Source organism: Piliocolobus tephrosceles, chromosome 18 (genome assembly GCF_002776525.5).
Source record: "Piliocolobus tephrosceles isolate RC106 chromosome 18, ASM277652v3, whole genome shotgun sequence".
Classification (NCBI taxonomy): domain Eukaryota; kingdom Metazoa; phylum Chordata; class Mammalia; order Primates; family Cercopithecidae; genus Piliocolobus; species Piliocolobus tephrosceles.
The window spans coordinates 64,730,485-64,758,447 of NC_045451.1; the positions used below are offsets into that span (position 1 = coordinate 64,730,485).

The 27,963-nt window shown below is 41.1% G+C and overlaps 1 protein-coding gene, 1 long non-coding RNA gene and 1 other non-coding gene across 3 annotated transcripts in view; 1 reads left to right on the forward strand and 2 right to left on the reverse strand.

Annotated features, from left to right (window-relative positions):
- The window catches only part of DLGAP1 (DLG associated protein 1), a 976,217-nt gene that overhangs the window by 374,975 nt on the left and 573,279 nt on the right, over window positions 1–27,963 (reverse strand). Inside the window, exon 5 of the mRNA XM_023228478.2 lies at window positions 9,431–10,459. Coding sequence (XP_023084246.2) covers window positions 9,431–10,387 — 957 coding nt within the window. The 5' untranslated portion in view covers window positions 10,388–10,459. The remainder of the gene's footprint in view (window positions 1–9,430; window positions 10,460–27,963) is intronic.
- LOC111553576 lies at window positions 8,499–27,423 on the forward strand. The gene is made up of 3 exons (XR_002734989.1): window positions 8,499–8,613; window positions 26,139–26,372; window positions 26,525–27,423. It is a non-coding gene; the product is annotated as an uncharacterized LOC111553576 (long non-coding RNA).
- Window positions 25,101–25,207, reverse strand: LOC111553621. Its single transcript, XR_002735007.1, has one exon. It is a non-coding gene; the product is annotated as a U6 spliceosomal RNA (small nuclear RNA).

The following is a 27,963-nucleotide window of genomic DNA, read 5'->3' on the forward strand; positions in this document are numbered from 1 at the left end:
CTACTTTCATCCCTCATTGGAAAGGGCTTTTCTTTATCACAGAATCAGATATGTTAATCCCAACTCCAGCTTAATAAAAACTAGATCAAGTGAAATATAAAGGAAAAAGTGGTATGGTACATGAAACACGGGAAAGAGATAAAGCTTGTTAATGTTTGAGGATCTATAAACTCGGAATATTTTCACACAGTTTTTTTCATTTATTTCTCGAATTTGAAGTTACATTTGTTGCTAAGACCTGAAGCAAACACAGTCATATCATCATGCCCATTTTACAGATGTAGAAATGGAAGTAATAAGTAGAGAGAGCCCAAAGTCATGCAGCAAGCCAGCATCAATAAAGCTTGCAGTCAGAGCACCTGGATCCCGTATTTCATCTATTAGGCTCTACTGCCCCCTTCAGTAAATACAGTGAGAAATTAAGCCTTACAGTTCTCTAGACTTGGGTTACTTAAAGTGCAGCTCTGGGATTGATCACTGTCAGAATCATCCCGTATCCATGAAATCAGGATCTTCTGGGTTGATGCCAGAGATCCTCATTTTACAGACACTCTCAAGGTGATTCTTGTGCACATAAAATTAAGGAATCTTTACCTCTAAATATTCAATGATAGAGCAAGTGGCCATACATATATATGATTCTCTACAGGCATACATGTGACTTTATTGTGCCCATGTGTACCCATATTGATTCCACTTTACAATGTTTCATGTAGCATTTCCAATTTTAGAGATAAATCCTTTCCAATCACTTCCTTTTACATGTTGGGGGTAATAACTAAGAGATTAGCTTATAGCTCTTAGTTTATATATTCTGTGCACTATTCCTCTCAGATTTGCTGCAGTTGCTCTCATTTAATGTATTTGGTCCCATTGCTCCAATATGTAATTCCCACCTGTCACACCATACATATTTTATACATAAACATATATATGTATATATAAAATAAAGTTTGGCCTTTGCAAATATGGTAACAGCTATGTCAATTTTTATCCTAGAGAAGTAAGATGAGGGATGCTGACTTCAAACGAGTGGAAGATGCTGGAAGGATGCGTGCTGTCTTCAAAATCTAACCAGGGCTCTGAGCAAATTCCCTAAAGATCACATATCCTAATGCATTCTGCTCCATTCGTCCTCCTTTGCTATGTGGTTTACCATGATGCAGGAAAAACTCATCCATCAAAGGAGAAGCATACCAATTTCTTTTCTTTGGAAGTTAAAATAATTAATTGCACGCATGATTTAGTTAATCTTTGCCTCTTTTAAGACTTTCGAGTCACAAACTTGCTTCAACTCTAACTTTCAGATAATGTCGCTTCTCCCTTTGCTTCCTTGTGCCTTGGCCCCATTGCCCTAAAATGATGTTACGAGAATGGGTAATAGAATATGTACAACATAAAGGGAACAGAACAGCACTTGTAGCCAGGCAGTGAGCCTGCGAGTGCCAGGTTCCACCGACAAGACGACTGATCTCATCGAGGTATTTCCTTAGGACGTTTATCTTTTCAAAAAACTAAATTGGACTAAATAATTTCAAAGCCTTCTCTTATAAGGAGATTATTAGATGAAAAATAGATAGGAAGATACAATGTCCACGTTGCAGGAAGATTAGTGTGAATGGGAAGCTATAGCAGATGACCTTCTGATCAGGAGGGTCTATTATCTAAAACTGTCATTTTAAGGGGGGAAAAACCCAACTCTGCCTGGTCCTTTAATTATGTATCTTATGATTTTAGAGTCTCGGAGAATTAAATCAGGGAGGAGTTAGACAATCTTGCAAGCGTATATTACACTGTGGTTAAAAAATTAAGGAGAGCAAAAGTAATTTCCTTTTATGATTGTTGGATGCCCCCTTATTAAGGGGACTAAAACCTCTTTATTCTTACACCAGAGAAGCAGGACATCCCTAACTAGTCTACACTAATGGTCCAAGGTGAAGTTCAATATAATCAGTGGAAAAGCAAAGTAATGAATTTTCCACTAACATCTATGAAAAATCTGTTTCTCCACTTCATAGTCATTCTTCTTCCATGGACTTTGTGAAATAGCACTCTTAAAATGGATCTGAGTTCATGAATCGGAGATCAAAGATGGCATGTGTATAAATGCATATTTTAGAAGTATTGTCGGAGGGATACCTATGCAGATAGAAGGTGTATCTATAAACCTGCACACTTGCACCTGGCATGCGGTAACCCCAGGCTCACATAATTCTGCTTCATAGACAGTTCTGTGATATCACAAGCCTGATTTTTGTGGGAAGTTTCCTAATTCTGTGAAACAGTGACTAGAAACTCCAGTTGATAGAGAACAGTGACCTAATATACACAAAGAGACCTACACATTCAGAAAATTCACTGTATGATGTATATTAGAAATGGAAAAAAAGCAGGCATATTGCCAGACTTTAGCAAATGAAACAAGAAGTTTTTAATGAGAGTCCTAAATATTCCTACATTTAAAAGATCAGGGAATCAGAAGAGGTCTTTCCTTAATCACGTGCGTGCTCTACAAAAAAAAAAAAAAAAAAAAATTAAAAACAGTAAAAACAAGAATTTGGTCAAAAGTAACAGTAAATGTTATGCCTTTCTTTACACAATATTTTCTCCTTTATCTCTGTATAACAGTAATTAATTGATTCTTTATATCATTACCTTTTAGTTTATAAACATAGAGGACTGGGTTGAATATAAATAAATCAGTCATTGAAAAAAATTAATGTAATTCCCTATTGTGGTTCTAACTTAAAAATTTGGAAAAACACATAAATATGAATTTACCAAAATAATGTGAAAAAAAATTCTCCCTGTGCAATAACCCGCTAAGACACAGATTACTGTCTTTGAACCTAAAACCAAAGTGGTGGAAAACATAATCTAATTACAAATTAAAGTCAGCTTGGCAATATTGCATATTTTTTTTAGCAGTTTCTAAAAAACCTGATACAAAAGAGCAATGTGTTCTACCATTCACAAATTTCTGTGTGAAATTGTGTAATGCCATGATCTCAAGTGGGCCAGAGACTGTGGGTGAATGGTTCTCTTAAAGAATGGTGAATGATTACCTTGATTACTGTCTTTAATTTGCAATCAAGCAAACCGTCTTCTAAGGAGAATGGAAAAAGGGGAAATGAAATCTCCTGGCCCCTGAGAGATCCAAGGCTGGTTTTTCTCTTTCACTCTTTGCTAACTAATGCTATGCCTTTAATTAGTAGATTGGCATTCTGTGAGATCAGAAAGTGTGTGTTACAGGCAGAAACCTCGGACTGGGGCTAACCAAGCATTTTGGTGTTGCCGAAAATGTCTTTAGAAAACAATGAAACTGGAGGCCAAGAATACCGAAGTTTCTTTGACAACTCCCAAGAAGGCTTTCCCGTATAGTGTTGATCTTCCCTTTACTACCACTGAGTCTTTCTGGACCCCTGCTTTCTCACAGCGTTTTGTCAATTGTTTTTTTCCCTCTGTTAACTGGACATGACAATAGTGAGAATAATAGAGAATCAGAGAGAGAGAGAGAGAGAGAGAGAGAATTAACAGGATTCTGCTGCTGATCACTAACTCCACATTCAAAGTTAGCACCAGGCTGGAGCAATCTCATCTTTCTATGAATGAAGAGGGCATCTCTAGAAGATCAGTGAAAAACAGGCAGACTGTACAAACCCAACAGGAAATCCATTCAGGAACCTTGACATTCACTTGCTGGATTATCAGGGCAATTTAAATTAAAAATAAAGAAAATCATCAATGAATGTGACGGATGGGATTTCAGAAAAAGGCAGCAAAGAAACATCCCAGTAGCCAAAGTCATTAGCAGAACCGTTCAGCACTTTCACAAACTGCATGTAAAGTAGTTTTAACTGAATTGGGAGACTTAAAATTATTCTAACACAAGAGGAAAAACTCAGCCAGGGAAAGAAAACTCCCACTGGGCAGAGATGGAAATAATCTTGAACAGATTATTGAAAAAATAATTTTACCTGAATTTAAAAGATCCTGGCATCATGCTTATGAACGCTTCCTCAGTGATCTTGTGTGGTGCCTTATTTAAGCAGACCCCCCCCCCCCCCCCCAAAAGAGCAATCGTCGCAAATGTTAATTTTGCAAAGGAGCAGTAAGTATTCAGAATCCTGGCACTGGAAAACAACCGATCATATTTCAATCACCAGCCATATAACATCCGCTAACAGCACCTAGCAGATTTCTAAGGAGATCATGTGTCAATTAAAGATTTTATAAAGCCCTGGTGGAGACACAGATTTGTAGGTATCTGATATCTCCACCTGCTTTTTTACTATCTGTTCATACATTAGTTTGCCAGCTCTTTCAGTCTCACCAGCCGTTATTTAGAGGAGAAATAAAATCACAGATACTACCCCTTCCTTTCCCTACCACAAAAAGCATCCAAATCAACAACAAACTATTATCAAATACAAAGTAATAAAAGAGTTATACCCAAACCTGGTCAGTCCTTCCATTTCTTGAAACTTGCACACAAACTGAAGAAACCCACTCAGCCTTAAAAAGGTCGATCATTTTGCTTTCCTAAAATTTCATCTCTGGGAGTGCTTTCCTTCTCGGTCTGTCTCGCTCTCTCTCTCGCTCCCTCTGTCTCTCTCTCTCCACTTCTACCGGGGAGAGAGCGTTTTGTTTCCCTTTTCCTGTTTCTACGGCTGAATGAATGCAAAATACACGGTTTGAAGGGATTTTTCTTTTAGGTTAACAGTTGGAAATCTAAAATCTTGCTCTTCTGAATGGCTTTACATGTCAGTCACTCAGTATACAACATTTACATAAAGAGGCATAAAAAGAACCAAGAATTCTGCTTTTTAAAAGCAAAAACAAAACAACAACAAAAACTACCTTTTATTCTATCTCTGAACCTCTTCCTATTTTATTTATTTAACTGTTAAGCACTTACCCTGAGATGTGCCATAAATGCTTTATTCCAAATGTATAAGAGCCAACCACATCTCAACTGAGAATTAAACAGTTTTAATGTCTTCAAATCCATGTTCCTGCTCCCAACCCTAATACAGACATTCACTGGCAGCGGTACAATAGTTCTAAACAGCAGACATCTGATTCTTGACATTTAAAAATAACAATATTGGAAAAAAAGGAGTCCCTTTTTTATTAACTACAGACAGCTTGTCAGTGAGCACATATCACTCATAATATAATTGACCGTATTAACTGGGACTTGCAGTGATTTCAAGCTACAGTATTTGATTCCTAAGTCAATGTCAGGCAGAGGCTAAATACCTATAGAATTCTCATTTTCTATAGAATCATGGCAATGACCTAAATTAAGCTAATTCTAAGTGATAATTCTGCAAAGAGAGAAGCAGAGGTTTATTAGTATTTAGACTTTATTATTGGTGATTATTAATTTCATCTTTGTTAGTCTTGAATCAAATTAGGGACATTATCAGTTGTTTCACTGTTAGTCTAATTTCACATCCGCGTCCTGTTAACTTCTCACGCGCGTATGAGGTCAGATGCACACATACATTTACCACACAACAAATCAAGTAATAAAAGAAAAAATATGCACTCATTTCCATTACTGAAGCATATTATGGAGTTGGACAGATTTGGGATCAAGTGCTAGCTCCCCACTTACTGTTTATGTGTTCTTGGGCAAATGATTTCAGCATTTGTGCCTGTTTTGTTGTCTATAAAACTAAAGTAAATAATACTCTACAGAGTTGTTTTGAGTGCTTACTGAGATATACCCAGTTTCCGGCACATAATAGATATTTGATATACACTGCTTCCTTCCTCTGCTTTGTATTTGGAGGAGGTAGAGATTGGGTATAGTAAATGAACACAGACTTTGAAGACAGAGAAATCAGTTTTGACCCCACATGTTGCCACAGACTAGCTGTGTGTCCTTGGGCAAGTTACTTAATCTAATTTACGAAAACTTAGGTTCTTCAACTGTGAAATAGCTCTAGAATTTTAAGAGCAAATTAGATAACATCTGAAAAACATATGGTAGGCATCTCTGAAATGAGAGTCCTGGGACTTCCAGCTCTTGACAATAGTTCTAATTAGTACTCCGACACATGGAATTTGCGAGTTTGAAAATGCGTACTGAGATCATATATCTTTTGGAGGAAGTGTCTCATTTTCTAGCAGAGGAAGGAAGTCCAGAGAGTTGAAAGAATGTTTCCAGGTCATGTTACTAGTTAGCAGCAAATAAGGACTAGAATGCTCTTGGAACTAGTAGAATAGTGCTTTGCCTACTAAATCTCTAATACTGAAGTTAAATCCATTTATAAATCCAGCTTCAATATTAGTTGGCAATTAAGGCAATAGAACTGCAAAAGAAAAGAAAAGAAAAAAAAAAAGAACTCCAAAGAAACCCTCTTTCCCTCTCTGTTTTCCCAAATTTACTTCTAAGAATGAGCCTACAGATGAAAGTGTTCCGTTGGAACGAGCTGGCGCGGGGGCTAACCCTATCCTCCTCAGCAGAGCTTGCACGGGATGGCAAATCCTCTTTTCATTTCCTAGAAGCAAGAAGGGAGCAGGAGCCCAGTTCTCAGGAGGTATTTTCTATTCTCCTCTGACCCCATATGAATGTATGGCTCTCTCTTCCCTTTCTTTACAGCATCTCTTCAGCCTCAGTACATGGGTTGGGAGGTGTACACTGGTTTACATTTAATTCATTTGCTAACATGCTACCTCCCCACATTGAAATATAGATTTTTTTCCCCTAGTTTGAAAGCCTTGCATAAAACAGAAATTTAATAAATTCAACATCTATTAATAAGGATTATCTTGGAGTTTAGTTTATATTTAAAAGGTTGAACTAGCTTGGTTAATTATTGCCCAGTGTAGGACAGAATATGTTAAACTGTTTTCAACCTTTCAATAATTTCAGAATTAAAAACAAAGGTGCTTTGGTGTCAAAGACAGATTAGCTATTACTCTGGGGAAGAAGGGAATTAAAAGGGATTAATACGAGTGTGTGTGTGATCCATTGTAATGAATGTTTTAGTTCTGTATGATGGGTGATGTATAAATGCGTGTTTTATTTGTTTTTTCTTTATACCTTTCTATAAGCCTCAAATGTTTCATTAAAAAAAAATGGCTTAAAGAAGGCAAATAATTTGAAAATATAATTCCCAAATCTTTATAGAAGGAGATCCAATAATGCTACTATACAAAATCCCATACTCAAGCCTTTAAGATTTCATTCTGATTTTACTGAAAAACTTTAATAATAATATGCTTATTTTAAAGATTTTATTTTCTTCTTGCTCACCATTTTTCATGCCCTTGATTTCAGGTCTGTGCTAGGGCATATTAGAAAGAGTTTGGCTTTGTCATCAAACAGACCTGAGTCTAAATCTCAGTTGTACAACCTCCAGATCGTGGGACTTTAAATCACTTGATATTTTTAAGTGTCAGTTTCTTCTCTTATAAAAATACAGTATTATTACATTCAGTAATCTCAGGATTATTACAAAGATTAAATGAAATACGAAATGTGAACATATTTGCTATAGCATCTGGTATATAGTAGATTTTCAATTAATATCACTTTCCTTCTTTCTTTCCTTATCCTTCCATGTTTTACCACTACCTGAGATTGTGACTCCAAAAAGGTATAAAAATGAAAGAAAAATGAACCTAAGGTAGGCATACAGGCAAATATAATGAAAACATTTCATTACTAACAAAGGCTTATGCTAGATCCATACACAGCATCCTTTACTCTGATACTTCTCATCTAATCTTATCATTACTTATTCAAGTACAGGTGTTTTTTTTTTTTTTTTTTTTCTTTCAATTTGTTTTGTTTTTGCCACTGGTCACAGAATTTTTGCAGACAAAATGTGTGGTACTCTAGGGCTTTTATCTCTTTACTCCTTACTCTTTTCAAGACAGATATCCTTACCGAAATACTTTACTTTCAGCGGTGGGTGAGTTTCACGTTCTTAAAGAGTTTCTAGAGCTTTCAGTTGCAACCTTCATAATGGCCATTTCTCCAAGTTAAGAGACTGGGTTCTGGTCCCACCTCTGCCACATGCTAACGGTTTCACTCACTAAGTATTTACCTTTCTTGATCTCTACTTCTTCATATGCTAAGTGGATTAAATGATTCTTTGAGCTCAGAAATTGTTATAGTTCTTGATAACTTATGAACACGTAGCAACCTTACGGGAAATTAGGCAACACGACCTTCAGTGGGAGAGACGGACCACATTACTGTGTGCTGGGTGTGAAAACTGTCCATGTGCTGGTGCTTCATCTGAACGGCAAGAACAGGCTCTGTCACTGCCCTTGTCCAGGGATTGCCAGCTTGGGGTCTTCTCAGGGATTGGTGGACGCATTCCCAAGGGAGCTACATTTGCCAGGAGGAGTTCAAAGGGAGCAAAAAAGATGAACTCCTCAAAGGAAGAATTTTTCTTTGCATTTCTTCTTAAGGTGGGAGTGTAAAATGGGAGTGGGTATGTTATACTTTTATAGCTCAGTAATTTTTTTTTTACGATGAGGCTACCAGGAGAGAACAGAGAAGAAAAGACACTTTGAAAAAGGAAAAGATGAGAGTCCTTCTTATGGAAAAATGTGTCTTGGGAAAAATTACAATACTACAGCAAGGAGGTAAGGAAGAAGAAGATCTCTCTCCTATATTTTTATCCAGATAACATCTGGTTTCAGTGCCCTGGAGGAAAACATAAGGAGACTGTGGCAGGGAAGAGCACCCTGCCATGGCTCTGTAAGTGTGTGGGATTTACACCCTGACACTAATTGTATTTTACTTCTCTGATCCTTCCTCCTTTTCCTCCTCCTCTCTGTTGTCCTGGGTCTCTGCAGCTGTGTTTGTCAGGCCCCCAAACTGGCTAGCTCCCCACCTCCTCAGGGCACAGGGTGTCTTCCTGATTTGCTGTGCCCTTGGGGTGGAAGCTCAGGTGGGGGTATAGTTACTGATGGTGATGGTGATGACCATCGCAGTGTTCTAACATAGCTTCAGGCAGGATTTCACAATGAAAACCACCCCACAACCCTGAATAGATTTAAAGAAACTCTTTCCATAATTCAAAAGATCATCGTTTACTTTTGAATTAAAGAAAGGTGGACTTATTTTAAAATTCTCTGTAGACTTCCCTTCCCTCTCTTTCCCATTCTATGATCCCTCAGACAAAAGAGGAACGCCATAATAACTCGTTGCCTTTCCACAGGCGTGCTTTTCAAAGCACTTGGATATCTAGTATCTTAAGATAACCCGATGAGGTCGGTAACATTTGGTTCTTTGCATTTTCCCCACATGAGCAATTCGGCACAGAGATGCCAAATAATTTGCACAGGTTCCTATCTTAATAGAAAATTCAGAGTAGTGCCAAGACTACAACCAGGAGAAATGCCCACACAAGCATGCCAGGTACTACTTCTAAACCTCTATTATTGACAGAAATGGTACCTGCAGGTACTGGCAGGAGCGTTCTTGCTGACACGACTCGGATTTCACCATGGCCTGGTCCATGTTCACCGAGGCCTTCTGGTAAACCTCCCGGGCCCGGCTCACGGTGAGCGTGGAGGACCAGGCGCTCTTCTTCAGCAGCGGGGTGTCCAGGGTGACTGGCAAGTTGGCGCAGGTGGAGCACTTGACGTCGTTGTTGCTCCGCGAGGCCTTCACCGCCTGCTCGCTGATGGTGTTGTAGGCCTCCATGAAGTACTGCGAGGCCGAGCGGTCGGGGCACCTGCCCATGGTCATCACGCCCGAGGGGGCGTGGTAGATGCACATGTCACCATCCAGGTTGTCGTCCGAGCTCCACCAGCCCGGGGAGGTGCTGGGCCGGGCTTTGGGCTCCGCGCGCCGCTCCTTGCTCTTGCTGCGCTTGCCATAGCGCGCCGCCTGCGCCTCGTCGGGGCTGGCCTTGCCCCCGTTGACGCTGCCCTTGGACGGCCCCTCCAGGGAGTGCGACTTGGTGAAGAGCTTCTGGACCGAGTGCACCAAGTGGCGGATGCGGCCGGGGCTGTCGCTGCGGTGCTCCACGGCCGTGCGCTTGTACTGCAGAGTGTGATAGCCATCGCGGCTGAGTGGCAGCTGCCGCTCGAACTGGTCCAGCAGGTTGGCGGGGATGCGGTTCGCCTTGGTGGCCAGGGTGCGGGGCACCAGGGCGCACTCGTCCTTCAGCTCCTGCTGCGAGGTGTAGTGCCTACGGGGGAAGGTGCTGCTGGCCAGGGGGTCGCTGAAGGGGCCCACGCATTCAGCTTGGAAGGAGTTGCGCTGGGTGTAGTACGGGTGGTCCGCGGGGTGGTGCTCCACCGGGCTCAGCAGGTAGGGCTTGCGGTCCGAGTGGTGCGACAGCGAGTCACAGGCCGAATCGCAGGTGACCCCGTGGTGATGGCTGCGGCTGCCCGATAGCCCTTTCATTGCGGACGGGAAGCAGCCACCGGGGTCATGGACACCCGGGAGTCAGGTTCCAGACCCGTCTCGGGCAGAGATCTGGGGGAATGAAGAAGAGGGCAAAGCCGTTAATATTTCTCTTGGAAATTAGGTATTGCACTTTACAGGGTCTTGCTTTGTTGCCCAGGCTAGAGCGCAGAGGCGCCATCTCTGCTTCCTGCAGCCTCCACATCCTGGGCTCAAGCCATCCTTCCACAACAGCCTCCTGAATAGCTAGGACTACAGGCAGGCACCACCACACTTGGCTAATTTTTTGTAGAGATGAGGTCTCACTATATTGCCCAGACTTGGTCTCGAACTCCTGGGCTCAAGTGATCCTCCCACTCTGGCCTCCCTTAAGTGCTGGGATTACAGGCCTGAGCAACCCTGCAGGCCTGGTATTGATCTTTTGAGGGTGCCATCTGTGACTGTGTTCATTTTTGGCAGAACTTGTCAGTGTCCCTAAAACCAGCTTGAATGCATTATTGGAAAAGCTTTGTCACCTCTGTGGGGCAGGAAAGCTGACTCCAAAGCCTATAGGGAGAGAAGGTGGAGGTAAAGCTAGAAAACTAGAAAAAAGAGGCTGGGCGTGGTGGCTCATGCCTGTATTCCCCACACTCTGGGAGGCCGAGGCGGGTGCATCACCTGAGGTCAGGAGTTTGAGACCAGCCTGGCCAACATGGTGAAACCCTGTCTCTACTAAAAATACAAAAATTAGCTGGGCATGGTGGTGGGTGCCTGTAATAGCAGCTGCTCGGGAGGCTGAGGCAGGAGAATTGCTTGAACCCGGGAGGTGGAGCTTTCAGTGAGCCGAGATGGCCCCACTGCACTCCAGCCTGGGGAACAGAGGAAGACTCCATCTCAGAAAACAAAAAACAAAAAACAAAAAAAAAAAAAGAAAAAAGAAAGAAGAAAACTAGGAAAAGGAAACTATATTTTTAAAAAGGCAAATTGTCTTTAAATTATTTGAAAGAATAACTCTCCTCCCCTCTATGACCGCAATAACTGGATGTATCTTTCTCTTGCTTCTTGGGTCTTACTCTTTTTGTTTCTTTTTCTTTTTTTGAGATGGAGTTTTTGCTCTGTCGCCCAGGCTACAGTGCAATGGCATGATCTCGGCTCACTGCAACCTCTGTCTCCAGGTTCAAGTGATTCCCCTGCCCCAGCCTCCAGAGTAGCTGGGATTACAGGTGCCTGCTACCATGGCTGGCTAATTTTTGTATTTATGAGGTTTCACCATATAAATTTTGTATTTATGAGGTTTCACCATATAAAAACCTCATTTTGTATTTATGAGGTTTCACCACCATTTATGTTGGTCAGGCTAGTCTCTACATGTTAATCATTAAAGATAGAACCAAAGAGGGGCTCAGTTCCTCTGGGAGACCTTTGCTGGTTCTCCTAGCAGAGAGAATTAGTTCCTGTCTTCTGTTTCCACCACATGTGAAACTCACTCCCCAGAACCTACAGAGTTGCTTGCTTCAGGATCTCTCTTCCAGCTTACATTCCTTGCCACCCAGTCTATTAGTCACCTCATGTAACCCCACCTAGTGTCGATCCAGCCATATAAGCATATAATAATAGCACTCCATAAATGTGAATGAAAATGTGAGTTAAAAAACAAGATGAGCCGGGCGCGGTGGCTCACACCTGTAATCCCAGCACTTTGGGAGGCCGAGGTGGGTGGATCACGAGGTCAGGAGATCGAGACCATCCTGGCTAACACAGTGAAACCCTGTCTCCACAAAAAATACAAAAAATTAGCTGGGTGTGGTGGCGGGTGCCTGTGGTCCCAGCTACTTGGGAGGCTGAGGCAGGAGAATGGCGTGAACCCAGGAGGCAGAGCTTGCAGTGAGCCGACATCATGCCACCGCACTCCAGCCTGGGCGACAGAGCAAGACTCTGTCTCAAAACAAAACAAAACAAAACAAACAAACAAAAAACAACAACAGGATGAATAACAGAAGCCAATCGCATCTCATATCTTTAGGATATATCTGTCTTCTGTTGCCTACTTTCCTTTTTGAATTCTGTAGGAACAACTGCACCACACAAACAATCCCCCCAGGTTACTCAGAACGGGAAAAAGTAAAGATATGGCAAATAAATCAGAAATGTAGAGAAAATCTGCCCCGGTGTTTCTGTCAATCAAGGGTCAAGAGCTTTCTCTAAACAAACTGAGAGAACAAGTAAGCTTGACTTGGCTAATTTGAGGATCATGTATCTCTTCTTCCTAGTTTAAGGTTTCTGGTTGAAGATTTATGCACAAGACCAGGTGTGGTGGCTCATGCCTGTAATCCCAGCACTTTGGGAGGTCAAGGTTGGAGAATCGCTTGAGCCCAGGAGTCTGAGACAAGCTGAGAAACATAGTGGGACCCAGTCTCTACAAAAAAAAAAAAAAAAAAAAAAAAAAAAAAAATTAGCTGGGAGTGGTGGCGCATGCCTCTAGTCCCAGCTACTCAAGTGGGGATAGGATTGCTTGAGCCCAGGAGGTTGAGGCTGCAGTGAATTGTGAACACACTGCTACACTTCAGCCTGGGTGACAGAATAAGACCCTCTCTCAAAAAAAAAAAAAAAAAAAAAGTTAATAGACAATGGCAAAATGACCAAAGGATGGCCCTTGAAAAGTTCTTGGGGACATGAGTGAAGGACCCCAGACCTAACAGCTCAGCCTCAGGAAAAAGTCACTCATGCATATCCCATGTAGGGTATCTCAGTCCATTTCCAAGCTCACATCCTCCAGAGCTTTAGTAACTAACAGAGGCTGCTATTCCACCAGGCCAGAGTATTTTCTCTGGACTCTAAAACAGTGTTAGAGTCAGTGCCTGACCAAGTTCCTTCTGACAGCCTTATTTTCTTTCAAGACTTCCTATAATACAAAAATTGCCATATAAAGAATCATCTTGGAAAGCCAACGTGACTCTCTAAAATATCACTAATGTCATTTCAGATATTCCTAGAGAGATAGATATATGGTTTAATTAAGAAACAAAACGTAGGGCTGGGCGCAGTGGATCACGCCTGTAATCCCGGCACTTTGGGGGGCTGAGGCAGGCGTGTCACCTGAAGTCAGGAGTTCAAGACCAGCCTAACCAACATAGTGAAACCTCCTCTCTACTAAAAATACAAAAATTAGCTGGGCATAGTGGCGGGAGCCTGTAATCCCAGCTACTTGAGAGGCTGAGGCAGGAGAATTGCTTGAATCCGGGAGGCGGAGGTTGCAGCGAGCCAAGATCGTGCCACTGCACTCCAACCTGGGTGACAGCAAGATTCCATCTCAAAAACAAACAAACAAAACAAGCAAACAAACATATAAAACGCCCACACTAGGCCTCATGAAAAAAGATTTTTGAGAGGCCAGGTCTTGTCTATTCCATGAGACATACTGCATCTGGGAGCTCATGACAATGTTGGCAATCTCTATCCATGCTTTGTCAAGCTCCTTTCGTCCTCGTGTCTCCCAGTTTCCGGATTGACCATTCAGCGATAATGCTGAAAGGTTTTAATCAGTACAGTCACTCAAGACTGGTTAGTCTACTAAATTGTGAGGTCCTTAAGGGTAGGGACTATGTTTCACCCACCCAGTATTTAGTAAAGTGTTATCCTAGTAGATAGTGGGAATCAAGTTAGTAGAATATTTACTCAATAACTTAATGCATTAATGCAATATTTCCCAAAGTGGTTCATGTTGTGATTCAGGTAGCATCTGTTTAATGAAAACGTGACTGTGTGGCAAAGGCCAGGCTGGGCGCAGCCAAGGAACGATACCCAATAGTTGGGGGGACCGTTCCATCGGGGTGACCATTCCAAAGACTAGTAGTTTTCAGAGCAATGCAGGAAGCAGGCTGGTGAACACCTCTTCTGACCTGTATAGCTTTGACTTCTAACTCTGCACCTCACTGGACAATATCATACCTTCTGCTGTTCTACCTTTCTGGAAGTAGTCTGGGGAGTTTGCCTGACCTGCTGACTACAGGATGCTTAGACAGAGGGCAATCTGCCTGGAGGAGAGAGAGAAACTGACTTTTGAAAGGACAAAAAAGGTATTCAGGACTTATAATACCTGTGGATAAGGAAGAACCAATAGGTAAAAACATGTCCACTGGTGAGAGACTAATGAAATAGAACACCTTGGGATTGCTTTGTATGAAGTTATGGTCCTAAAAGTAGGCTGTGGCAAGGAAGAATGTAAGAGGGTTAAGTATGTGTTTTTAGCAAAACTGTGGCACAAACTAACTTAGATGCAAAAAATCCATTGCATAAGAAAGTCTCCCTCTATAAACCAGGTTCCACTGAGGACATTTTTGCCTTTCAAATATAGACTAAAAAGCAAAAACAAGATTCTATTAGGATTATAGACACATACTAAGTTTTATGATCACATACAGTAGAATCTCAATATATAAAATAATACGGGATAATATTTCGAACTTTCCTTCTCAAGCAGTTGAGTCTTGGGTAGATATTTTCTGCTAAATAAAATGTGAAACTGGCAAGAGCTGAAAACATGAATTATACATGTTTACTCCAAAATATACAAGATTATTTTAATCAGGTATTCAGTATTTAATTATCTTTAATATGTGAGCAACATTCCATGCAAGATGATGTTACCTGAGGACAAGCAGAGCAAACGAAGAGTTGTTTAAGGCCACTAATGATGATTTAAGTTAAGTGATGTAACTGATGATGATTTCTGTAAATTAATCATACACAGTGTGATTTTTTACTAAAATTTAACTGGGCTATTTTCAGCACAGGACAAGCACCTCTATTTTCTTGGAGGGTAACAAATTGCATCCAGAATAAATAAGCTAACATTCCTCCTTCCTTATTTATATTTGTAAAAGAGATATTGAGATCTTCATCTGTTTTCTCTGTGATGTGGGAAAATAAGGTCATAAAATGGCAATAAACATTTCTAAATGCTAAATCTATCTTTCTGGTCAAGGCCAAATACGCAACTTAATACCTTGGCCCTTTCTATAACAAATCTTACACTCTCTTCTATCTTGCCATTTTAAAATGAAAATAGGGCAGTTTGTGATCATAAAAGAGAACACATTCTGTGACTTCCTGGTGAGTAAGGGAAAATGATCTAAAATCTTAAGGCCACTAGCAACGGGTACACAGTTGCTGGTGGCACCTACTGTGGAGGTCCTGCTCTTCTTTCTCTCATTCTTCATTTTCCTGTTGCCTTACTCTTAAACTCCCTTTCCAGCACATTTATCTCTTTTTTTCCCCCCTCCTAATTAATGTTTATAAGTTGTATCCATGGGCACCATTTGCTCCCACCTATGGTGTGACCAACAGCGTTATTAGAAAGCATTAATTGAACATCCCTTCCTTGTCTGCTGCTGCAAAGATGACCAAATGCCTACAGTGAATCCCTAGTGGCCAGAGGGCTTATGATATACTGTGAGAGCCATGTCATAAGCCCTTTGGCCACTAGGGATTCAATGTATGCATCTCATGACCTAGCCATGAAAAAACATGAAAAGAGATAAATAAGAATTCTCATTCTTCTATGCATTCTTGAAAAAAGAGGATGCTAACCTCTCATTTAGACTTTAAGCGATGATAACAATTTCTGGAAATAGCGAAACTGCCTTTCAGGCCTTGTTCTTTGAGCAAGGATGGGGACTGTGGTCAACATGTCTTCATGAGGGTTTCTATGACTACCAGTGATTATCTCTGATTTTTTCTTGTTCACTGTGACTTCAACATTCTGTTTTATTGTTCTTCTAAGTTCAGTTTTACCACTGTCCCATGACTCCTAATTTTTTTGCTTGGATAATTTGTTGACTCTGTTTGCGACCATGAGACAAGCTCAGAGTGTGAGATGCACAGTTTTTCCAGAGTTCCCACACCTGGAGCAGAATTATTACTGTCCAGATGATGACCAAAGCAAGAATGATCCAGCACTGTAAAGGAAATTTTCAAGGTAGGTAATTTATTAGACCCAAGGAAAACACAAACACACCACATATTAGAAGATGCTGACAAAGGAGAAATAGTCTTGCAAAGCTGGCAAGTCCTTATTCCATTTTGATTTCTGTGCATGTCTTTATTTAAAGCTGCTTTTCTTGATTTTTCTTTACATGCAGAAATAGGAGCATACTGAAGGTCCTCCCCTGTCTTACCCCATGAGGATGGATAGGCAGGCAATCGCGACTTACTTCAGAAAGAAAGTGGTGGACCCTGCCCAGGAGAACAGGGGCACTGTGTTCTTGTTTGAGGAGACATGAGTCAGAGGAAATCTCCATGAATCTTTTCAGGGTCAAGCTGTCTTAACATTTTTTTTTTGAATTTTTGTGGGTACCTAGTCATGTATATATTTCTGGGGTACATGAGATATTTTGATACAGGCATGTAATGTGTAATAATCACATCAAGGTAAATGGAATATCCATCACCTCAAACATTTATCCTTTTTGTTACAAACAATCCAATTATACTCTTATAGTTATTTTTAAAAGTACAATTAGATTATTATTGACTATAGTCACCCTATTGTGCTATCAAATACTAGAGCTTATCATTCGTTTGGCCTTGCATCTATTTTTTTGTACCCACTAATCATCCCCGCTCTCCCACCTCAGCAGCACCCCCTTAACTACCCTTCCCAGCCTCTAAATGATCATCCTTCTACTCTCTATCTCTCAAGTCACCTTTTTCGCATCCCTCCACCTGCCCGAAGCTTGTCCATGCCAGGTTATAACATTCCACTGAAGAGAAAGAAAGGATTCTCTTGTTGAAAAGTACAAACAGCCTTGAACAATGACTACATTTTTCAGTCTGCCTAGATGTGCCTGGGTGACTAATGCCGGCTAATGGAATATAATTTGAAATGGCATGTGCAATTTCTGGAAAACATCTCTAAAGTGAGGGGCATACCTTTCTTCACCCTTTCCGGGTAAAGAAAAGCAGCTGTGGGGGCTGGGTGAATAGTGATCTTTACCTTGAGGTGGAAGTTACAGTTTGAGGATTAGAGAACCGAAAGATAAAGGTTCTGACCTACAGTAGGTGCCACACCAGCCCTGGATGTGCACCTATGCATTTTGTTTAACTGAGAGAAAAACAGACCTTTATCTTGTTTCCTTATCAAGTAAAGGAAGGGCCTGTGTTGGCCCCATAGGAAGCCAGAGTCCCATGCTATTGAACCACGTGGAAACTGTAGCCAGGGGCTCTGCAGAGGGAGTATGTGTGGAGAGAGGAGACAAAATAGCTTACACTTATTTTGCTTTCTGTAATTTTGTGTACTGAACCTCGCATCTGCACCTGTTCCTAAGTGAAACAGGTAGGGCAAAAATCTTGATCCCCGGTGAAGCTATGTCAGGATATAGCACTGTATTTGCAGGTGGCGGTAGTCCATTAGAGGAATTTAAACAAGACAGTGGCATGGTCACACTTGTACTAAAGATTTCTCTACCTGTAGTTAGAGAATACATGTGGGAGTGGGGAGACGCAGAAAGATCTCAAAGAAGCAATGATTTCTGGCAAGAGCAGTTTATGAGAGAAGACTGGAAGAACAGAAGGAGTATGCCAAGAAAGGGGGACAATGTCCTGGCAAGCTACGGCAGTGTCTCCTGATTCAGGCCTCCTTGCCCACACATGTATGCTCCAACCACAGTCTAAACACATACATGACATTTTTTTTTTAGACAGAACAAAATTAATTTTCCTGTTTACTTATAATAAATCCCAATTCTCCAGAGATTGAGAATGATGAATGCCCAGCAGACTGAGGATTTTAAATTATTACTTTTTAAAATAAGAAAATGGTTCTTACTACTAAAAAATGAAACCATGGCACTTTTGGGTAAAAGTAAACAGAAAACGGCCAGGCTTGGTGGCTCACGCTGTATTTCCGGCACTTTGGGAGGCCGAGGTGGGCGGATCATGAGGTCAGGAGATCGAGACCATCCTGGCTAACATGGTGAAACCCTGTCTCTACTAAAAATACAAAAAATAAGCCAGGTGTGGTGGTGGGCGCCAGTAGTCCCAGCTACTTGGGAGGCTGAGGCAGGAGAATGGTGTGAACCCGGGAGGCGGAGCTTGCAGTGAGCCGAGATCGTGGCCACTGCACTGCAGCCTGGGCAACAGGGTGAGACCCCTCAAAAAAAAAAAAAAAAAAAAAAAAAAAAAAAAAAAAAAAAAAGAAGTAAACAGAAAACTTAGCAGAGGTGAGAATGTGAGTTAACATTGTCCAAATGCCTACCGTTTGGATATTTTCTGACCTTCTGAAATTGTACCTGCAGAGGATAACTGAATGTCATATTTTTCACTTTTCCAGGCTTCCTTACTTGAAGATTTTCATGTGCTGTATACTTAAAATTATACAAGTACTATTAGAGCACCTTTGAATAAGCACATTCTGAAATATACCAATTATATTACGCAAAGTACAATGCTGAGCCATTTTATAGATGCACAATGTATTTTGGCTTTTCATTAACATTGATTGCTATCGTAATCATCTGCAGTTTGATTTCGTCTGTGAATACCTCTGTCAATCAGTCTGCTCCTACAAATAAATGCCTTCGGAGGCATTTCCTTTTCAAAAGATATGGTATTGTTAAAAAAAAAAAAAAAAAACCAACGACTCAACTGAGATCTTCTCCAATTTGGTCACAGTAGGCAGCACAATTACAATCACCCGCGTCTCCATACAAAGCTTTTCAAAAGTGGTTTAATAACAGTTTTTGAGAATAAAAAGGTGGAAGGTAGTCTTCTTTGAGAAATGATTAATAGGTCATCATTTATATTGGTGGCTGAGCAAAACGTCATAGAATTTAGGAAGTGATTTTTATGTGAAGATAATCCAGGCAGCAAACGCTAAAATCTCCTAATGTTATTTTGGACTGTCAGAGTTCACACGTGCCTGTGCTGACTCTATGAGACCTCGGAGATATGCTTCCTATGGAATTGTTCGTATTTGGATTTCCAGGAGAGGGTTGGTTATCTCGGCTCAATGGACAGATGAATTCCCCTGGGAGCCAGCTAGGAGAATGTGGTTACCTTGACCAGCCATGGACCAGTGCCCTTCAGGAGGTGCTGCAGCAGGGGGACAGCCTGTCTTAAGGGGGTACAATTGACGGGGGTACAATATTCACAGAGAAGAGAAAAACCCATCAGTGTTTACTCCAAAAAAAGTTGGGAAAAACTTGCAAACTACTGATAAATCTAGGAGAAAGAAGAAATGATGACAGAATAAAGCCGTTTAATGGTACCTAAAGACAGTCGTGATGGAAGATAGAAAAAACACAAAAACAATGACAATCAAAACAGTATGACAACACAACTTGAAAAGAAGCAGTGGAAATAGCCTCTGATGAAGCCAAGTTATTTTTGTCCAGACTGCTCATGACTTGCTGAGTAGTCTTGTGAACATGTTCTGGCACATTCTAGACAACTTGTTTTACAGCCAGACTTTATATATACATACACGCATACACATATATTTACCTGAATCAAATTTTCTCTTATAAAGTCTCTTTCTTTCAATGCTACTGCTGTTCTCACCAAGTTTGCTGTACAAATCTACTTTCCTGAGTGCTGAGACCCCAAAAGTGCAGACACTAAGCCAGTTTGTGGTCGCTGTTCAGCTGACACCTGCTTTTGGGAATTTCTTCCCTACTCACAGTATCATCTCCTGATGACACTGTGGCCAGGACTGTTGAAGGCGATCACCACATTCTCTGAGCTGATGGAAGACTGGATTCAGGGGCATCCATGCAGAGCCTTCACTGAGCTAATGAGATGCTCACTTTGGGAAATTTAGGTGGGGATGTTCCTAGAATCACTGGACTCTGGTGAGCTTATCTTCAAAGTCAAGTAAAGGAAGGGCCCACGTCGGCCCCACTGGACGCCAGAGTCGATGCTACTGAACTGTGGGGCAGCGTTAGCCATGGGCCCTACAAAGGGAGTGTGTGTGGAGGCAAGAGAGGAGCCAGCCCAGAGTTCATGGAACCCCAGGGAAAGAAACAGACAACAGCTGCCTAATGACCTTGTAGGTCTAGTCAGGCCTGGTTCCCTGCCCAGAGGATGAGACTCTGTGGTCACATGCAGCAGAACCAGGGCAGGCCCACAAAACTTACTCATCCAAGTAAAGGGGACCCTCCTGCCCAGTGGGTAACTGCAAGCATACAGAACCTCCACCACTGTGGTCTACATCCAAGCGGGGCCAATGTGAGTCAGTCTCTGAAGCGGCCCCAGTAGAACTGGCTAAGTTATCCTCATACAATTTTATACCCATTTAAGTATTTATTGGCTTGGATACATTATGCCCGCTAATTCAGACTATACATTCACTCTTTGAACACTATCATCAAAGCCTGCATGAGAAAGGAGTGGTCAGACACCATGTAGGAAGTGAGGAGGACAATCTCTGCAATCGGCTGTTTTCAACACCTTACAGAGTCTTTTTCCTTCCATGAGTTTGGCCTGCCCTGACCTCTGCAATAGTTGCTGTTACTGGGAATTAGATTTGTAATTCCTCAAACACTGCCCCTTCCTTCTGCTTCCATCTTCCCATCATTTTTAAAGTGCCTTATTCTTCCTCTTCACACATCTAGGAATCTGACCCTTCTAACTTTTTTCATTTTGGAACTGGTTTTTATTGTCCTTTAGAGTTCTATACCCAGTCTTAAATTTTAAACAAACAAATCCACATCCAGTCAACCTTCTGAAATATTTTTTTGCTGTGACAGAGAAGTATGATGACATTCATTGTTCCTGGATTAAAGTATTTTTGTTTGTATTAAATTTTATTTATTTTAGAGACAGGGTCTTGCTCTATCACCCAGGCTGGAGTGCACTGGCATAATCACGGCTCACTGCAGACTTGAACTCCTGGGCACAAGTGATCCTCTCATCTCAGCCTCCCAAAGTGCTGGAATTACAGATGTGCACCACTGCACCAGCTTCTTTCTGGATTAAGTTTTGGCAGATAAGGGTGTTGGTCTGTAAGGTATCAGCCAAATAGTCTTTGCCTGTATTGGGCATGAAGTCAAATCAAATCAATACATGTGACTTTAATTCAACAACTATTTATTGAATAGCTATTATTACATGCAGTGCACTGGGCAACGTAGCAAAAATTGAAGATTCTTAACATTAGACCTTCAACATCCTGTCTCGTAAGTTTTCTTGTTCCCTCACTCCCACTTTTCCTGCCCTCTGATGGTTCTCATGATAGTTTATTCCATTCACTAGTTCCTCAGCTCTGCCCTCTTCTCCCATTCTATCCATTCCTGGTGCTCTTCACTTCCTCCCTTGCCAGCCTAGGAGAGACAGCAGGTCAAACTTTTTTTGTTAGCCCCCTCAGGTCCCTTGCTGTATGATCCTTCTACCTCACTCACTGTGGACAATATACACCAAGGACTGATTCCATTGTCCTTCTGTTTTTCCACACAGAGGCTGCTGAGTGTCGCTGGGGATGGGGCTGGTGCCATGGCAAATTCCCAGTGTCCACTCTCGGCTCTACTCCCAAAGCTGATTAGGGATAGTATCATGGGTCTCCTGGTTCTGTTCCAGTTGTCCTAAGCCCTCGAGTCTACTCATTAGTTCTCATCTAGACTTGGTTGGAAAAACAAAGTAGTAACCAATAAATGTCAAGTGAATAAAAATAGAATGGTCTGTGCCTCTAGGAATCACAACTAGATACCAGGCACGTGTTGTCCACTTTAAATGCATGATCTCATTTCATTCTCAAACAACCCAACATGGTAGGGACTAATCCGCGGATAAGAAACCTTTTAAAGAGGAAATAACTTGTCTGAGATAATATATTGAGTAATTTTTAAATTTTTTTAGAGATAAGATCTCGCTCTGATGCTCAGGATTATAGCTCACTGTAACCGGGAACTCGTGGGCTTAAGGAATCCTCCTGCACAGCTGGGATTACAGGAATGTGCTGCCATGCCTGGACATTTTTTTTCTTTTCTTTTTCTTTTTTTTGTAGAGATGGGGGTCGCACTATGTTGCCTAGGCTGGTCTCGAGCTCCTGGCATCAAGCAGTACTCCTACCTCAGTCTCCCAAGGTGCTGGGACTATCTCCTTGAGCCACCGTATCCATCCAGTTACTACATTTTGAACACAGCATGTTCTTAATCACTAGGCCATAATGACTGTTCTTATCACCTCTAAAACACACACACACAATCTATTTCATATTGCTAACAGTATCATTTGTAATGTAACGTTTGTTACCTGATTATGCATTCTTTCACTTTAAATTCTTCTCAGACCCTCTACACTTTTTCAGTGTAACTAAGACTTTGAATGTGACTCAAGGTGGGAGGTTTCCTGACCTGGCCTCCATCTGCCAGACAGCCCTGTCTCCCCATCCTATACCCCACACAGCTCAGCTCCAGTGACACTGGGCTCCTTGTATTCTTCCCCACATGCCACATTCCCCATTGATTCTGTGTTTCATGCTCTCTAAAATACTCACTTCCAGTCTCCGTACAAATTCCTATTCCTTCTTGAAGAGTAGGTACAAATATAGTCTCCTTCTTAAAATATTTCCTGACTAAAGGAATCATGGAAATGATAGGCCTCATCTAATTTACAATCTAGTTGAGAAAATAAATCACATAAACGTGAACAATCAGCAAACAATACAAGTCAGTATCTAATCAAGTGCTACACTGCATGGTACATGTCGCATATGTAATGCACCAAGTAAAAGGCTTTGGAGAAAAAGAAGTCTAGAAGATGCGAGAGTTAAGGAGTGAGAAAACATCTCAATTTAGGAGGTGTAGCTGGCTCAGAGCAGCATACCCTTCAAAGACAAGGTTTTTAGGACAGTGTGCAATTCCTCCTCCATATTTTGTTCAAATCTAACCACTTCCTTTCTCCTCTGGCTTTATATATATATATATATAAATATATATAAAATATATATATTTAATTTTTTTTATAGGTTTAGGGATACAAGTGCAGTTTTGTTACATTGTGTAGAAGTAAAGGCTGGGCTTTTAGTGTAGCCATCCCCTGAAAAGTGTACATTGTACTATTAAGTAATTTCTCATCCCTCACCACCCTCCCATGCTTCTGAGTCTCCAGTGTCTATTCTTCCATTCTTTATGTCCATGTGTACACATTATTTATCTCCTAAGGGAGAACATATGGTGTTTAACTTTCTTTGTCTGAGTTATTTCACTTAAGATAATGGTCTCCAGCTCCATCTATGTTGCTGCAAAAGACATGGCTTCATTCATTTGTATGGCTAAGCAGTATTCCATGGTGTATATATACCACATTTAAAAATGCAATCATTGCCGGGCATGGTGGCTCATGCCTGTAATTCCAGCACTTTGGGAGGCCGAGGCAGGTCAATCACCTGAGGTTAGGAGTTTGAAACCAGCCTGGCCAACATGGTGAAATTCCGTCTCTACTAAAACAATACAAAAATTAGCTGGGCCTGGTGATGGGTGCTTGTCATTCCAGCTACTCAGGAGGCTGAGGTAGGAGAATTGCTTGAACCTGGGAGGTGCAGGTTGCAGTGAGCCGAGACTGTACCACTGCACTCCAGTCTGGGCGACAAGAGTGAAACTCAATCTCAAAAATAATAACAATAATAACAATAATAATAATTCAATAATCTATTGGTGAACACAGGTTGATTCCATGACTTTGCAATTCTGAATAGTGCTGCAATAAACATGAGTGCAGGTATCTTTTTCTTTAGGTAGACACCCAGTGGTGGGATTGCTGAATCAAATGGTAGTTCTACTTTTAGTTGTTTAAGAACTCTCCATACGTTTTTTATAGAGGTTGTACTAATTTACATTCCCACCAAAAGTGTACAGACATTTTCTCATTTCTCCATATCCTTGCCAACATCTGTTATTTTTTGACTTTTTTAATGATAGCTATTTTGACTGGTGTAAGATGGTATCTCACTGTGGTTTTAATTTGAATTTTTAATTTGCATTTTTCTGATGATTAGTGATGTTGAACATTCTTTCATATGCTTATCGGTCACTTGTATGTCTTCTTTTGAAAAATGTCTGTTCATGTCCTTTGCTCACTCTTTAATGGGGTTATTTAGTTTCTGAAATTGTTGAGTTGCTTGAGTTCCTTGTATATTCTGGATATCAGTCCTTTGTCAGTTGTATAATTTGCAAATATTTCCTCCCATTCTGTAACTTGTCTGTTTGAGTATTTCTTTTGCTGTAAAGAAGCTTTTTAGTTTAATTGAAATCCCATTTGTTTTTTTTTTTTGTTGTTGTTGTTCTTGCATTTACATCTTTGAGGTCTTAGTCATGAATTCTTTGGCCAACATCCAGAAGAGTTTTTCTTAGATTTTCTTCTAGAACTTTTATACTCTCAGGTCTTACATGTAAGCCTTTAAGCCATCTTGAGTTAATTTTTGTGTACACTGAGAAATAGGAGTCTAGTTTTCATTCTGCACATGGCTATCCAATTTTCTTAGCACCATTTATGGAATAGGGTATCCTTTCCCCAGTGTATGTTTTTGTTGACTTTGCCAAAGATCGGTCATTTCTGGGTTTTGTTTTTTGTTCCACTGATCTATGTATCTATTTTTACGGTAGTATCTTGCTGTTTTGGTTACTATAGCCTTGTTAGTATAATCTGAAGTCAGGTAATGTGATGCCTTTAGCTTTGTTCTTTTTGCTTAGTACTGCTTTTGCAGTTTATGCTCTTTTTTGGTTCTATATGAATTAGGATTAAAAATATGGAATGCTTCACGAATTTGCATGTCATCCTTGTACAGGAGCCATGCTCATCTTCTCTGTATCATTCCCATTTTAGTATATGTGTTGCAGAAGCGAGTACTCCTTTTACTTTTTCAATGCCTTCCATTTCTACCTCTGATATGATCTTTGATGATACTCTTCAGATGTTGGCCTGATTGTCTGAGAGCTACAGACTTGACCTCCTCGTTTGGCCCTTTCAACTGCTCTTAGATGTTAAGTCACTAGCCTATGTAAGGGAACTATACAAAATAGGCATTTGTACTTGCTATGGTTTTTACTGTCGAGATGTTGCCTGTCTCAGCAAAGAGTGACTTCTGAATGTACCATGTGGTAAATTCCTCTCAGGGTCAGTATTAACAAAACCGTGTGCTTAACAACTGTCTTTAATCGTGCAGGTGCGATTACGCTTGTAAGATGAGTATGTTTCCACTTTGAGCAGTGCGTGCTCCACCAGCTTGAATACCAGGAAAGTTCAGGAAAAGCTATGGCAAAATCATGATGGTTGTAGTACTTTTCCATTTTTATTCTACTATCATTGTATTTCCCTTGGATGTTTATTACACACACACACACACACCCCACACACACAATCTCATAAACCACTTTAACCCCTTGTGGAAACACATTGTAGTAGAGGTAGCAAATCTATATTCAGATACCTCTGTATTATGTAAAATATGTCAATATGCTTTTTCCCTCACTTGATATCATCCGTTGACTGTTCTCAAACTAGAGTGTGCATCAGAATCAGGTGGATGTCCCCAAGGCACAGATGCATTCGATAAATGTTAGCCAAATAAATACATAAGTGGGAATTTTCCTGCTTGGGAAACAAGATATTTTCACGGGAAAAGTTTGATAATTTACAAGTAAGATGACTATTTTTGTACTGGGAATAAGGCATCGTGAGTGCCGGCGCCATGCAGACCGGAACCACTGTGCTGATCAGGAAGTACTGGAGCAGCAGCCAATGAAGACCGCTAAAGCCTGCTTTGCTGTTTCATCCGCAGCACACAGGCTGCATCTGTCCTGGGGCTCATTTGTCCGTCTTCCGCCTCCTCTGCAGTTACACTCTCCTAAACTACCATGGCAATGATTGAAGAAACGGTCGTTGAAAAGTCCACACCAAATTCTCTGTATGTCACTGAAGACAAGGACATTTTGGGTAGAACCTGGCTGCTCATTCACTCTTGTCATAAGGAAAGATTTTTTTCTCTTTCTGTAGTGAGCAACAAGGCCACTCGGTAAGATACAGAATTATCTAACTAGTATTTTTGAATCTAGAAAAATACAAGCTTTGCTTTATTAATGGGCTTATTACATGTATGTGCTGAAAACTTGATATATGCTCCTTCTCATGCTTGCAAGTGTGACATGGTTTCTTCCCTTTTCACAGATGAAGAAACTGAGATTCATGGAAGTCAAATAACTTGCCCACAGAGCACAACTAGTAGGCAGCTAAGCTAGGACTTCAACTGAGGTCTATAAGCCTTAAAGCACCTGCTCTTCCTGCTCCTCAATAGCTTTCCTGCTAAGCACCAAGGGACTCTAGGCTGCCAGGAACATCACAGCAGGGACCACTGGCAATCAGTGGATCTCCACAGTCTTTCAGATTTTCTTTTGAAGAAAGATTTAGCTGCTAAAAGAAAAGATGGATATACAAAAAGGATAATACTACCGTATTTCATCATATTGCCTCGTTTTAATACAAGAAGACTCTTCCAGCTTAAACATTTGACGTTGAAGAAGCTAACCAGCAAGCTCCCCTCTGGAAATGCATACCATCAGGTATGAACCAGTGGTCCTGAGATCATGTTCATAAATCAACAGCTTTGTACAAGCTGTCAAGACTCAGAACATGGTAGCCCAAAGTATGGCACCTTGGTGTGCTGAGTACTACGGACTGAAAGACATCGGAAAGGTCTCAGAAGCAATGTCTCTTTGACCTTCTCCCAACCTCCTGTCTCTCTCCTATGAAGTGAGTCATGGCAATCAGAATTCCTCTTTGCCAAGGCGTGTCACAGGAAATACAACCCTCTCCTCCAAGGGAAGCCGTGAAACCCAGAAAGGTCACTCTGCCGTCCCCCTTCTCCCTTGAAGACCTTCATTCCAGAGGGGCGCTGCCCCATATTCAGGAGGGTTACACAAAGAGGTTAAGAAGAATTTGAACAGTCAGGCCTTGCTAGGTTCCCCGCTCAGTCTATCAGCATTAGATCATACCCTTTAGTCCATCACATTTCCACACTGCTGTCCATTCTTCGTCCAACCGAAGAATAAAAAAAGCTTTCCCTGGGTCTTAGGGTCTTCATTTCTGAGGAGTCCCATGTTACATACAACTTTGGTTACCTTCATTATGCTTTTCTCTTGTTAACCTGTCTTTTGTTATAGGAGTGACCATTATGATAGGTGAGGAAAGATATCACACATTTCTGCCCCTACAAAGCCAAAAATGTTGGCTTAGGAATGCTGCTAAGCTCAAGGACACAGTTACAACCTTTTTTCTCCACTACCAAGACCTGCAGATACAATGTGAGTAATTTTAACCTTGATATAGAAGCGAGCCAATGCAGACAATAACTTCTCAGGTATCTACAAACGCTAGTTACTAGCATCCATGTATTCTTTTTTCCCCCAACAAATATTGATTCAGCATCTACTAAATGACAGGTGCAGTTCTAGGGAACAGGGGTCCAGTGGTGAACACAATTCCAAAAGTCCATGGCGCCATGACAATTACATTCCTGTGTTGGGAGACAGACAATAAATACATCGTGTATAAAATGTTGATGATGGTATCATGTCTTAGGTGATGACATATTAACTGCCTTCTGTAAG